General features: G+C 37.7%; 1 protein-coding gene across 3 annotated transcripts in view; it reads right to left on the bottom strand.

Moving 5' to 3' along the window:
* trpm3 (transient receptor potential cation channel, subfamily M, member 3) overlaps positions 1-15,314 on the bottom strand; it is a 971,875-nt gene that overhangs the window by 203,620 nt on the left and 752,941 nt on the right. For all 3 annotated transcript variants that reach the window (XM_051927388.1, XM_051927386.1, XM_051927387.1), the window contains exon 6: positions 9,589-9,760. In XM_051927388.1, coding sequence (XP_051783348.1) covers positions 9,589-9,760 — 172 coding nt within the window. The remainder of the gene's footprint in view (positions 1-9,588; positions 9,761-15,314) is intronic.

Raw genomic sequence — 15,314 nt, forward strand, 5'->3', positions numbered from 1 at the left:
TGTCTGTCTGTCTGTCTGTCTGTCTGTCTGTCTGTCTGTCTGTCTGTCTGTCTTTTTTTAAATATAAGATAAGATAGATAAAAAAGAATAAAAACATTTACCTTGATACTGGCTGGAAGACATCACAAAATCAGCGTACCTTAGCTGTATGACTGTGACATTTCCAGTTGCACAATGTCCCTTTAAAACATTAGCCAAATTGCAAGGAAATAAAACAATAGCACTTCTCATTTTACACTGTCTTGATTATTATTTCTGGAAGTGCACTGCCAACATCCCTTGTCAGATAACATTTAGAAAAAAATACATTTTTTTAAAGCCAGACTGAAAACAAGCTTGAGTATTAATAAGACAAGCATAGCAACTGAGAGCAAATTTAACTATGGCTTTCAGTAATGCATATATACACTTTTCTCCATAAATCAATTTAGAACTCTTGCAAACAGTTGATGACCTGTGTGCTACACTTCAGTGCCCCCATCAGCCCCTAGCTGAAGTAAACATTTTACTAGGAAGTTTAAACTAAGATGGTCAGAATTAGGCCGTGACTTTTAAAATACTACAGGATCTGAAGGATGATTCATTATTATATTTTCTATAACCCACTGCCCAAATTTATGAAAATATGCATTTTTTCAGAATTCTGCATGTATGGCACACATATTTCCTTAATGTACTTGCATCTTCAATTCAGTTTATCAATTGCCCACATTTTTTGCTGGCAAAATGTACTGTATATCAGATCTGTCTGATTATCAAATATTAGATTATATAACATTTTATCAAACTATATTATAAAATAGACACATTTCTCAAACATGACAGCCGTTTGCAGAAGGTGGGAATGAGTCCTGCTCAGGGTGCCTTGCCAGAACATTGCTGGCCGCACTCTCTCATATTCTTACATGGGACCGACCATTCATAGCTGAGTGTTAACTAAACACACATGCCTTTGTGAATGTAGGTGGAAAACTTAAATACCTGGAGGAAAATCAGACAAAAATAACAAGCCAGAGGATATTGTTAGCCAACAAGTCCAATTTTAAAGCAGTCATTTTTTATTCCCTATTTTTGCACTTTATATTTTGTTTTCTGTAGCTTGCTGCTAAATATGAAGTTCTGCACTGTTAAAACCCCTATAGAAGTATTATTCTTTATTTTAGCAATGCTATTATCCAATGTAGCCTATTAAAGCAAATCATTATTCCTACAATAAATTTTCAATATTAGAAACTATAATGTTAACAAGCAATAAGAAGCCGAACTTAAAGCTGATCACAAGAAGTTTAATATTACACAGTTTGTCCAGAGTCTGGATATAACCAACATTCTCAAAGCAGATGGTATTTGGTGCTCTGCTGTCATGGAGAGCGGCAGGGGATTAGAAAACCTAGGCAGTACCAAAATACATTAAAAAGAGGTGTCTCTTCAAGAGGAACCTGAACATCTGTAGACTGAAAAACATTTTCCAGTTTTATCACGTCTGGCAAGAGGAAGGACGGTCAGCAGTCAGACTGTAGCACAATGGAGACTTCTTGTAGGGATGTATGGAAAGACCAGAACCTGGAGGAACTGTGGGGTAGAGCCATTGAAGGACCCGTAAGTCAAGACAAAAGTTTTCAACTTGATCCTTTCTGTGGTTGGAAGCCAGCACAGAGAGTTAAGTAGAGGCGTAGAGTGGAAGAAGTGAGGAATATAGTAAAACCAGCTGAAAAGCTAGAGCAGTCTGAGAATAGACCTGCTAGAAGAGAACTGTAGACGTCCAGCCAAACAGAAAACACTGAACAGAGAAGTGGTGTGGTGGGATTGAATAATGTGAATTTTGTATTTTAAAAGGGGAAAGAGCCTAGCCTTTGAAGAAATGCATTATTTGAAGGAGAGGGAATCATTCAAGGTTCTGGATAGTAGTTAATTGTGTAAGGGTAACTCCATCAAGGACAATGCCATGAAAAGGATCTCTGCTTGGAGAAGCATCAAACTTAGATAGGTTAATATTAAGATATTTATTGTTTGTTAATGAAATGGCAGATAAGCAGTTCGAGGTTTGGACAGAAACCTACAGGTGGCTGAAATAAGTTCATGAAAGAAAGATTTGTGCATTGTTAATGTAGAGCTGGTAAGCAAAACCATGAAAAGAAATAGTAGATTTTATAGAGTGAATGGAGAAAGACAGAGATAGAAGAGAATTCGGCCCAGCTCTTAATTGCTTGAGGAGACCTATGGAGAGCTTCTGACTAGAAGTTAAAGCTTGATAAACAGAAATACCAGTCAAAAAATTCCAGATCAGAACCTGAGATTCCAAGTTTATTGAGGGAAGACAAAAGTGGGGAGTGGTTAACAATATCAGAAGCTGATCAAAGGTTGGCAAGGATAGGAAAAAAGGAGAGAGAAGTAGTTTAAGTGCAGCCAAAAGCATTTCTGACTGAAAGTCGAGAAATCTCAGGAGAATGGCCTTTGTAGAAACCATTTTCAGGAAGATTTTGCAAGTTGTTATCTGAGAGGAAGAAGGAGCATGATTTGTGAAGTATGCACTCCAGTGGCAGAAGTAAATAAAGAGATGTGTGAAATCTGGGCTGTTGGAGATGTGAAGGAATGGCGTCCAGTGCACAAGTGGTGAGGCCATAGTTACAAAGCAGCCCAGATGTCTCCTAGTTAGCTTTAAGAAGAGATGAATGAAAGAGAAATGCTAGTTACACAGCAGGGACTCCCACATCTGAAATACAGATCTCTTGAGGCTTTTTTGTACCATGCTTTATTTGATAGAGCTGCTTACATACACATGAGCTGTGGTGATTCTGATATAGCAGGCCAAAATAAACCACAGACACAATTTATCTGTACTGAGCTGGCATTTCCAATGTGCTATTATATTTAGTAGTTGAATTTTAGTTTCAAAATCGCTCACTTCATTCATAACGCCTTATGATATCAAGATTTATTGACTGAACTAGTGGATCATCTTCATAATCTTAATAATAACTGCCTCCCTGTCTTGATTTATGTATGTGTATCCATGAATCATACTGTACAAATTCTATAAATATTTATGTTTATGAATACAGTATAGCCCTAAGGAGACTGTTTATTACAAAATGCAAATTGTGTCTTAACCAGATGGGTACAGCTGATTCCTTATAACCTAAAAATAATTACTCCAGGAGGTCTTTCTGTTAGTTAATTACTATGTTGGACCATATCTCTTATAACAAGATAGCTGTCATCAATCACAAATTCATGCAATGTCCCTACTGTACAGTGTTATTTCCCTCTAATCAGAATGTCATCAATGTAATTTAGTCGCAGAGCTATCTTACAATACAAATTATTTGTCATGAATGTTAGACTATAACAGTATCCGCATTCCTCCATTGTGGTTAAGTTTATGATCAATATAAAATGACACAATAAAAATAACCAGAAATAAGATAGAAATAAGTCATTATGACAAGCCTATATACTGTAGATAAATCGGAATTTTAGCATTACCCATTACTCATTATACTGTATTCTTCTATTCAGCTGCTTTATTAATCCACTTAATCCAGCTGTGGACTCATAAGAAGTAGGTCCTGTTCTGGCAGCTGGGAGTACAAAGCTGGGAGCCTCTTGAAGAAAATTATACTTTATATACAGTGCATATATAAATATATATATATATTTATGGCCAGTCTGCAGCTCACATTGTGAAGAGGAGAGCTGAACGCACAGTCGCTCCTCCAAAGCCCCCTCTGGTCATAACCTGGGTACAATGAGAAACAAATACAGTTTTTTTTTTTTTACCTCCTCTTTGCTCTATCAGCTGCTGGCTTGCTGCTGCTGCCGTGACACATGATCTGCATCTCGCGCTGTGCTTCGAACATTTAAAAGCCTGTACAGCAGCTGTCCTACACTTCGTCTTTTATTTCCGGCCCTGGGCATGGTTAAATCTCTTGGAACACTTGGTTAAGTCTTGTCTCGCGGGATATGAGTTTTTGGTATTTTTTAGTTTATAATTTAAAAACGGAATAAGAATCTGAAAATCTAACAACATCACATTAAAGTTCGATATATTCTGAAAAGAATGATACCAAACATACTGTATATATGTAGGTTTAAAAATAAGCGTGACAAAAAACGTGACATAAAAAAATAACATAAAATCGTTGCACTTTTAGGCTTAGGATTTTATATATATATAGTAGATATACGTATATATATATATATATATATATATATATATATATATACAGTTAGGTCCATAAATATTTGGACAGTGACGACTTTTTTCTAATTTTGGTTCTGTACATTACCACAATGAATTTTAAATGAAACAACTCAGATGCAGTTGAAGTGCAGACTTTCAGCTTTAATTCAGTGGGGTGAACAAAACGATTGCATAAAAATGAGAGGCAACTAAAGCATTTTTTTAACACAATCCCTTCATTTCAGGGGCTCAAAAGTAATTGGACAATTGACTCAAAGGCTATTTCATGGGCAGGTGTGGGCAAGTCCGTCATTATGTCATTATTAATTAAGCAGATAAAAGGACTGGAGTTGATTTGAGGTGTGGTGCTTGCATGTGGAAGATTTTGCTGTGAACAGACAACATGCGGTCAAAGGAGCTCTCCATGCAGGTGAAAGAAGCCATCCTTAAGCTGTGAAAACAGAAAAAAAACCCATCTGAGAAATTGCTACAATATTACAAGTGGCAAAATCTACAGTTTGGTACATCCTGAAAAAGAAAGCAAGTACTGGTGAACTCAGCAACGCAAAAAGACCTGGACGTCCACGGAAGACAACAGTGGTGGATGATCGCAGAATCATTTCCATGGTGAAGAGAAACCACTTCACAAAAGGCCAAGCAAGTGAACAACACTCTCCAGGGGGTAGGCGTATCGATATCCAAGTCTACCATAAAGAGAAGATTGCATGAAAGTAAATACAGAGGGTGCACTGCAAAGTGCAAGCCACTCATAAGCCTCAAGAATAGAAAGGCTAGATTGGACTTTGCTAAAGAACATCTAAAGAGCCAGCACCGTTCTGGAAAAACATTCTTTGGACAGATGAAACCAAGATCAACCTCTACCAGAATGATGGCAAGAAAAAAGTATGCAGAAGGCATGGAACAGCTCATTATCCAAAGCATACCACATCATCTGTAAAACATGGTGGGGGCAGTGTGATGGCTTGGGCGTGCATGGCTGCCAGTGGCACTGGGACACCAGTGTTTATTGATGATGTGGCACAGGACAGAAGCAGCCGCATGAATTCTGAGGTGTTCAGAGACATAGTGTCTGCTCAAATCCAGCTAAATGCAGTCAAATTGATTGGGCGGCATTCATGATACAGATGGACAATGACCCAAAACATGCAGCCAAAGCAACCCAGGAGTTTATTAAAGCAAAGAAGTGGAAAATTCTTGAATGGCCAAGTCAGTCACCTGATCTTAACCCAATTGAGCATGCATTTCACTTGTTGAAGACTAAACTTCGGACAGAAAGGCCCACAAACAAACAGCAACTGAAAGCCGCTGCAGTAAAGGCCTGGCAGAGCATTAAAAAGGAGGAAACCCAGCATCTGGTGATGTCAGTGAATTCATGACTTCAGGCTGTCATTGCCAGCAAAGGGTTTTCAACCAAGTATTAGAAATGAACATTTTATTTCCAGTTATTTAATTTGTCCAATTACTTTTGAGCCCCTGAAATGAAGGGATTGTGCTAAAAACAAATGCTTTAGTTGCCTCACATTTTTATGCAATCATTTTGTTCACCCCACTGAATTCTGCGCTCATTTTGAACAGTAATCATGTGATGACATGTTTGTGATTTTAATTTCCTACCATTGCTGTTGATTTCATTGTATGTTATGAACTAGCAAAATACCCGCGCTTCGCAGCGGAGAAGTAGTGTGTTAAAGAGGTTATGAAAAAGTAAAGGAAACATTTTAAAAATAACGTAACATGATTGTCAATGTAATTGTGTTGTCATTGTTATGAGTGTTGCTGTCATATATATATACATATACACATATACACACACATATACACACATATACAGATATATTATATATACATATACACATATATTTTTTATATATATATTTTATATATATATATATATATATATATACACATACATACATACATATACACACATAGATGCACTTACAATAACATAGAAATCAATATAAACAACATTAACATCATTATCATATGAGAATATGAAGTAATATATAAGAAGCACATTTCATATAAATATAAATTATTAAACAGTAAAATCTTCTTCTATAATTTGCTACCGTGGCTTTTCGTTGGTCTGTCCAGGATTTTAAATCACCTGTAGCTTGCAAACCGTTTCACCTATTGACTTGAAATCTGGTACACATATAATACGTCACGTCTGCTATCCGCTTTATGGGTGATGATTGTATTACTCTTTTTATGTTTATTTTATTTTAGAATCAACTCCTATCTGCGCACACCAGGGCGGCCGTGGGCAGATGCGTATGGTGTATTCACTCCATGTTATCGTGCATTGCGCTGTCACTGGTATTTTGATAAAAGAATTTGAACAATATATAAGAAGCGTATAAATTATTAAACAGTAAAACATTAACATTTAAGAAGTAAAGTTACATTGAGTACTACTGCAGTGCCTTCGGGTGTACCTCATTTTTTGTTTGCCCATTACATGCTTAAATGTATACATTTTTTGGTGTACCTACCCGAGAACACGCGACATATAACCGAGCGTGGGAGAAGCATGGATTTTAAACACGCGTTGAGTTCATCTGCTGGTCTCCCTCGTGGAATAACTGGTAATGTTTGACTAAAATGTACAGCGAGTAAAACGACATTACCTCCTTTTTTTTTTTTTACGATCTCTGAGATCTTGCTTTTTTCGGTTCAAGGCTTCATAAGCTCTTTTATGTGCCATGGTGTACTTAATAAGTACTAATTATCCCAAACCATCATCTTTGAATGTTGCAAGACTTTCGCCTTGTATGTAGATCGGGGTAATTACATTCATTGCATTCCTAGTCTGAATCAGAATCTGATTGTATGGGTGGTTACCTGGCACTGTAGGGTTGCCACCCGTCCTTTAAAATACGGAATCGTGCCGCATTTGAGAATGAAATTGCGCGTCCCGTTTTGAATCAATACTGGACGGGATTTATCCCGTATTTTTTTTATCATTTTTTTTTTAAAGCAGCGTCTCATGCAAATTATCCCACACGCATTTTATGAAGATGCCTCCTTTCCTACTTTTGATTGGGTAATACTTGATGTCATCGTTAGTTTGATTGGTGTTTTTAACTGTCCAGTGAGGAGGGCGTGTCTTTTAAGTACAGTCTGCAAAGTGTTGGCACTGAGATGTGGCGTCAGCGCCATAGTTGAAGCCCCTAACGTTGCGGTCAGCAAGTCGGCTAACATCCGCCATGTGCCGTCTTTCAGTTGCGAGAAGCAGATCATAGAATGGTTGAAACTGTTGCCCCTAACGTTGCGCCACGGCGTGTGGTTCGTTTATACCTCGTGTCTTCTCATTAAACTTTTATCTCGCGAATATGTTATTGCAATCCGCAGCGGGAGCGTTTGTATAAACTTAATTTAAACTTACGTTTTACACCGTGCTTTGTTTCCCTTATGAACATGCTTGTATGCTTAAATCGCTCCGTTCTCAATTGTTTAATTAATTTTTTGCTCTTCGCTGTTTGCGGCTCTTACTCCATTTCCCCCTACTTCGTTCTTTTATCTCGCCAATATGTTATTGCAATCCTTAACGGGAGCGTTTCAATAAACTGATTGAAAATAGTTTTGCATTTACCTTTTTAGTAAAAGGCGAGCTTTTAAGCCTGAGAAATCACCCCGTAAATGCACACGTTTAATTGGACATGTGTTAATATGTATGGTTACACAGTATTAAAAGACAGTGAACAACGTCAGTTACCTTTGTTCCCGCGTTTGATAAAAGGTGAGCTTTTAAGCCTGAGAAATCACCCCGTAAATGCACACGTTTAATTGCACATGTGTTAATATGTATGCTTACACAGTATTAAAAGACAGTCAAAAATTAACGTCATTTACCTTCGTTCCCGCGTGTGACTCGTGCTGTAAATGTCTTCCTTGTTTTTAGTTCACGTGATTACATAGGAGGCGTGATGACGCGATTCGTGACTCCGCCTCCTCCATTACAGTGTATGGACAAAAAATATGTTCCAGTTATGACCATTACGCTTTGAATTTTGAAATGAAACCTGCCTAACTTTTGTAAGTAAGCTGTAAGGAATGAGCCTGCCAAATTTCAGCCTTCCACCTACATGGGAAGTTGGAGAATTAGTGATGAGTGAGTCAGTGAGTGAGTCAATGAGGGCTTTGCCTTTTATTAGTATAGATAAAAAAGGCTGAACAGTTGATTTTGACAGTGAACACTGTAGACAGATCAGTAGATAGCTATTATGTGGAAATGGAAAACATATTATTAAATAGAGACCATTTACCTTCATTACCTCACATGTTTTAATATGGAAATAACACTTCCAAAAAAGCAGTGCTATACTGTAAATAAGTCACCAAGGCCAGAAAGATTTTTTTTTTGATATTTAGTTCTACAGGTGGCAGAGACTGAAAATGGCAAACAGAATCATAGGCTATGTACACAATGACAGTCACATTTCGCCTTTCATCCATGCTACCCAGGTGGTTTCAGGCCCCAAAAATAGAGACTTTTGAAAACACTCTCCAGAGCCCTATACTTCTGAAAATGTTGGATTGTAAATGGGTAAAACATAAACTTTTACAAACGAAGACTCTTAATTGTCCTCGATTTGTTTGTGCGTATTACATCGCCCTTCCCTGACTGGTTTCTGCTCATTACAACAACATCTCATTCCCTCACAGAAGAACGGATTTCCATTGTGCTTGTTGAGTTGAATTATCTGTAAGCATCTAACTTGTGTTTTGCACACTTTGAACGCTGCATACATGCAGAAAAGATAAATACAGTAGTTTACTGATTGCTACTCTTTTACAATAAATCCAGTGTTACCATTCCTTTGAGGGATTTTCCACCTATGTGTGCTTACCCAGTAAATGCGAATGTCTATGTCATATACGTTTTGGATTGTTTTAGTCTAGTTTAATGAAGGTATTTTTATAAATGATATGAAAACGCTAGTGTGGATACAAATCATTTTCACTTAAAAGCACCATTTTTAAATGACAATTTAGTAGTGTGGACACAGCCATAGTGAGGGTCAAGAGACCAAGCAAAACAAAACAGTAGTGTTAAACAAAACTTTCTTCTTAATTGATTTTAAAAAGACTCTTTAGTATTTAGATAAAGTACTGACAAAACCTGTGCTCCATCCCTTGTCTCTTACATTTGTTGCTCTTGGTAAGTCATCTGTTGATGCTTGCATCTTGACGTAGATGCACAATGCGATGCGAAAACACAACATGACTTCATCAAGGTAGTGACAAACAAAATAATCAAAGTAAACAAAAATTATACTGCTATAAAATGCATTTAAACCTACTGAAGACCCAGGCAATCATGTAATGAGCTGAAAAAGAACATTTCTTAGCGTACAAACAACATGCTTAAGACTTACTGGTGTTAATCTTCTGCAGAGATATGTGCTTCTCTAGCTGCCTGCGCAACTTGACCTCAGCGCCGTACTTTCCTGTTGTTCCATTGTCTGCGAGTATGAAGTGAGAGTGCATACTGTTTAAAACAGTCAGCTTGCTCAATGGGTTCGACATGGTCTGGTAAGGTCTCACTACCTGCAGGAGAAGCGATAGATTGAACAAGACAATTGATTACATTTCCATGCTTACTTACAGTTCATAAGCATATCTTGTATTTTATAAGTTTACACCCATGCACTGGACCTGGATTGGGATATTCTTCGAATGCAAGGCACTGTCACACACGCATCCACCCTCACACATACTGGTATAATTGGTAGACACCAATCAACATAAATACTTAGCCTGGAAAAACAGGAAGATGCTGAACCATTGATGCTGACATGCAATTACAAGTCAGTATCTGGGGCAGTGATGCAGTGGCACTAAACATGGTAACCTTATGCCATCCACATTGCATTTCATTTTAAAAACTAATATGCCATAAAATATATCTACTAAATGGTGAATTTAGTGACTTATATTTAAAATGCAGAATTTAGCTGGTGAGGCAAAAGTGGTAAAAACTGTTTTTTTGTGTGAAAAAGAAAAGAATGTAAAAGAACGACTCCTTAATGTTTTATGTGGCCCTTCAGACAAATAGTAAATGCAATGCAAATCATGACATGGATGTGTTCCTCACAAGGAAATACAAAATTAAAGATAAACAAAAGCTGAAGTGCTCTTTCATTTTTACTGCATACATTATTTGTGCCACATTCTTTACCAAATACTCCTGTCATCTGCACTCTCAAAACTTTTCTTTTGGCCTATCTTTTCTCAAGAGTGGTATTGTGGAAGATGAATGTTCTCTTCGTTCCCTTGTACTAATTCATGTCTGAGAAGTAAGCTTTACGAAAACCATTCAGCATGCTTTGCTGAGCAAACAGAAAAAATATTTGTTCAAAGGACTCAAGGTCCTTAGTTTACATCTGAACGCCATAACAAAGGAGCCAAGGAATCAAGTTGCACAAGGAGCATTGAAGGGGCTCAAGGATTGTGTATAATAAAGTGTTGGCTGTTGTATTTTCATAATGAATATTAAATCACGCATTCTAGGGGTATAAAAACTTTGCCCCACCCAAAAAACAGTTGTTCAGAAGAGCCCTGATGCTGTCATGTAATATTGATTGCCTGCTTTTCTGAAACCTGCTCACTGTGACGATGGAAAATAAAGCTGCTATATGACCACACCTGCTGTCTTGTCTAAGTGATCGTCCACAGTTTCAACTTCTGAAAGTAAAACCAATGAAGCCCAGCAGGGAATCGCTACAAATTTTGAGACTTGTTGTCTTAATAATTTGTCAGTGGAAATACCAGGCTGTTTCCAAAACCCTTGATTACATAACACAACATACTGTACATAATACAATATGACAACATAAGATAGTAACATAACATAACTGGTTAATCCAATTCTGGGTTGTAGTGGGCCACAGGCTGTCCTGCCAGCATTAGCAGCAAGGCCGGAAATAACCCTGAGCCAAGGTGGGCAGTGCCGCACAGGACACAACCCATGATATGTTACCTATTTGAATAAAATGCACACAAAAATCACCATTTATTTTAACTATGGAACAATGGATGTCGGGCGGCACAGTGGCGCAGTGGTAGCGCTGCTGCCTCACAGTTAGGAGACCTGGGTTTGCTTCCCGGGTCCTCCCTGAGTGGAGTTTGCATGTTTTCCCCGTGTCTGCGTGGGTTTCCTCTGGACGCTCCGGTTTCCTCCCACAGTCCAAAGACATGCAGGTTAGGTGGATTGGCAATTTTAAATTGGCCCTAGTGTGTGCTTGGTGTGTGGGTGTGTTTGTGTGTGTCTTGCGGTGGGCTGGCACCCTGCCCGGGATTGGTTCCTGCCTTGTGCCCCGTGTTAGCTGGGATTGGCTCCAGCAGACCCCCGTAACCCTGTGTTCGGATTCAGCGGGTTGGAAAATGGATGGATGGACAATGGATGTCTGAGAACATCTCTTAAACTGTTACTGCTGACATAAATGGGTCTTTATGCAGAGACATACCTTTGTTGTCCTTTAGGTTTTTCCACTGTGATAGCAAAATATATACAGTAAATCAAGAATGTAAAACAATGAGCAACCTCTAACTGACATTTACAGCTTTTGTCATTGTCAATAAATTATATGTTATTATTGCTAATTGTAATAAAAATTGATGATGAACAGCAGATTTTCACATTGATCTGACAGAGCTGGATATCGAGCAGACCTTTTGACTAGAACATCAATGTACTGATTGTGCCAGACAACAGCTTTGTCAAAAATAAATGTATCACATCTCATTTCCTAGCTTAATGAATTTTATTCTTTTGTTTTGCTAAACATTTGAATGGTCTGTGGTTAAATTCGCTATCAGAGTGAAACATACATAAAATAGATTCTGTATATTAATAAATAATGTTGCAACATCCACCACATGATTTTATTAATTAATCTTAATTTTTCCACTGCATTTTCCATTTTTTGTTTTACTATTCAGTTAACATCAGATCATTCTTTTCTGGCCATACCTCAAGGTGTCACACAAAAGTCCTGTGGTGTAGGAAGGTCTACCTGGACCTTGAACTTGAACATAGGAGCTGACGGTGCCAGGGAGCCCCTGAGATTACTCACCACAATGGGGAAGGAGATGGAGATGGTACAGGTTTATAAATACCTGGTGGGTGGGTTCCATCTGAACAGTAGACCAGAGTGAATGGACAACATCACCCGGCTCATCCTTTGGAAAAGGTTCAGGTCATTAATGTACTACCACCCATCAGTGGCTTGTGTACACATCTGTTGGAATGCCGCATGTTAAAATAAACTGATACGGAATGCCAGCTGTGTTATAGTGGGGCAAAAGAGATGATGAAAACAAATCAAGTAGTGGTGCCATTGTGATTAATGCCATTATAATTTCTCTAATGATCTGCCATGGAGCACTCTTATACCACCACCACCACCCCACAAGGCACTGCTGTCATCTTTCTTGCCTACAGCCATTCAACTAATGATTTCCCCTCCCTCTGTGCCCATCTTTACCCTGCTCATTTATATCAGATAAATACGCAAAGGCACACTATGCGTTTAAATGATATTTGATTTTAAGAGACAGAAATCTGTATGTTCACCTATTGTAGTCCTGGGAGAGGAGGTAGAAATAGTGACTGAATATAAATATTTAGGAACTTACCTAGATAACAATCTTAACTGGAATACAAATACAAAAAAATATTTTCTAAATGCAACCAGCGCTTATTTCTCCTCCATAAACTCAAACTATTTAAAGTAGACAAGGACCTCATGTTGTCCTTCTATCGCAGTATGATCCAGTCTGTGATCACTTTCAGTTTCACTGCCTGGTTTAATAGTCTGACAAACCAAAACTCAAAAAAACTCCAGCAGATTACAAAGTTTGCAGCTAAAGTTATTGGGGCTGATGTAGATGATTTGACTAGTGTGTGTCAGAGGGCAATGTTAAAGAAACTGGAAATGATCTCAACTGATGACAGACATCCATTACATGTAGAACTAAAGTTCGGTAAATCAGGAAGGATAGTCGCTTTGAAAACCTACACAAATCATTCCAGAAACTCGTTTCTTCCTAGTGCCATACGACTTTTCAATAAGAAATATCGGAGATAATGATTAAGGTTTTGATATTTATCCTGTAACCTTTTTTTTTGGTGTAAATATGTATTATCTAACTGCCTTACCTTAACCTTTCTTGTTTCTATTTGTCTGTTTTATTTCATTCTGTCTGTTATTAGATGCAACTGAGAAGGCAAATTTCATGTTTTCTTGTGTAAAAATGACTAAATAAAGAAACCTTAAATTATTTATTTTTTTACACATGTATATTGGATTGCACTTTTTGGTTTCATTTTTACACTATGTATAAAAAAGAGTTGGCTTCAAAAAATCTGTCTCATTCGTGAGTAGTGAAAGCTGTTGGCTTAAGGTGGCTTGGCTACAGGAGACAACAGGCACTGATCAAGAATATTAATTATTTCCCCATATTAGAAAAACACAAAAGTATAGTCATTTTGCTGTTATTTGAAATTAAACAGCGCTTAAAGCAATCATTCTGCCTTCCTGCATATTAACAAGTAATTAATAAAATGAATGACAAACTACTGTAATATTCTAAAAAGCTTGAGGATAATAGTAATTCTATCAAGAGCTTGCAGTTTTAAAGGTTGTCAGTATGTTTCTGTACTTGGGATCCATTTAAATGCTAGTGTATGGCAGTTTATGTTACAGAAGTTGTACCCTTTACTCTTATTTCACACAATTGATGAAATAACATAACCTGACATTATCAAGACCACTTAATCCAGATCTGTTTCATGGGGGGACATTATTGACCAGAAGATATGAGTCAGCATCGGCTAGGGCACCAATCCATTGCAGAGTCTACCAATGTGCATCCACATGGCACCAGTTGCCAGTTAAACATCCATGTCATTACCTATTCAAGAAAATATCCACCATCAAGCTCCAGACAGACAATGACAGGGAGCAGGGTTTGAACCCAGGAAACTGGACCTGGGATGCAGCAGAGATAACTTCTCTGCCACTGTGCTGCTTCCACAGTTGTTTGTTTTTGGTTATACTTTGTAAATCGAGAGGAAATTGACTTTTTTGCGTGACTTTTGGGGGTCAGTGCACAAGGCCACCTATTGAACGGTGCCTTTGGAGCACTTTTCAGGTAAAGGCCCAGTGGAGTCATTTGTAAGTTTGCTTAAATTCTCCAAAATCTGTCCCACTTGAATTATTTAGATATTTTAATATTACTCATAGGTGACTTTAAAGGAACACTTTGCCCAAAAATTATAATTTTGAATTGATTACAGGACTCTTGACCAGTGAATGAGGGGTAGGCAGGTTTTCAATTCAAAAGCTTGATCTCATTTAAATGTTCTTCACTTTGGTGCGCTGCTCTGTTTTTTTTTCAGAAGTATGTATCTTACACCATTTAAGTAAATAATACATGTGCTTTGGACAAACTACTGGGTAACTGACATGTAGACCATGCTACACGAGTAACTTGATTGTTTGCTGTTCTTCAGCATTAACCTCACTAACCACTAACTCACACTGTATGAGACACTTTGTTAGCTGCATTTTCCATTATAACTGAGATTAAAATATTTCTCAGCCATCACTGCAAACAACATGGGCAAAGTAACTGGTAAAAAAAATTATCATTTTTGGGTTTGAGTTTTGGGTTTCCTTTAATGCACCACGTTAAATATTGCAATGTAAATATAATTTTACTGACTGCAGCACCTTGAGGGAAGAGATGAATCAAGAAAACAGAAAGAGACATATAAACTAGCCAAGCTCAAAACTTGAAAGATCAATAATCAGAAAAAAAACTAGCTCAGGACGTGAAACCAAAAATCAAAGCCAAGGGGCATGGCAAAAAAGCCAAAAATCTATAACACTGAGCAAATACACAACCCAAATTTTAAGCAAAAAAGAGAGAACTGGTAATCCATTATAATGCCTTGAAACTACTGCTAGAGATTTAGGGTTTTATCCACAAACGTGAACAAATCAGGAATTGTATGATGCTAATCTTTCAAACTGTCCTGGTGGCGATGTCAGCTGTCACATGCTTCTGGCTGTCCTACCTAACAAGGGAGTAACAG

This window comes from Erpetoichthys calabaricus, chromosome 5 (assembly GCF_900747795.2).
Source record: "Erpetoichthys calabaricus chromosome 5, fErpCal1.3, whole genome shotgun sequence".
NCBI classification, from domain to species: Eukaryota; Metazoa; Chordata; class Cladistia; order Polypteriformes; family Polypteridae; genus Erpetoichthys; species Erpetoichthys calabaricus.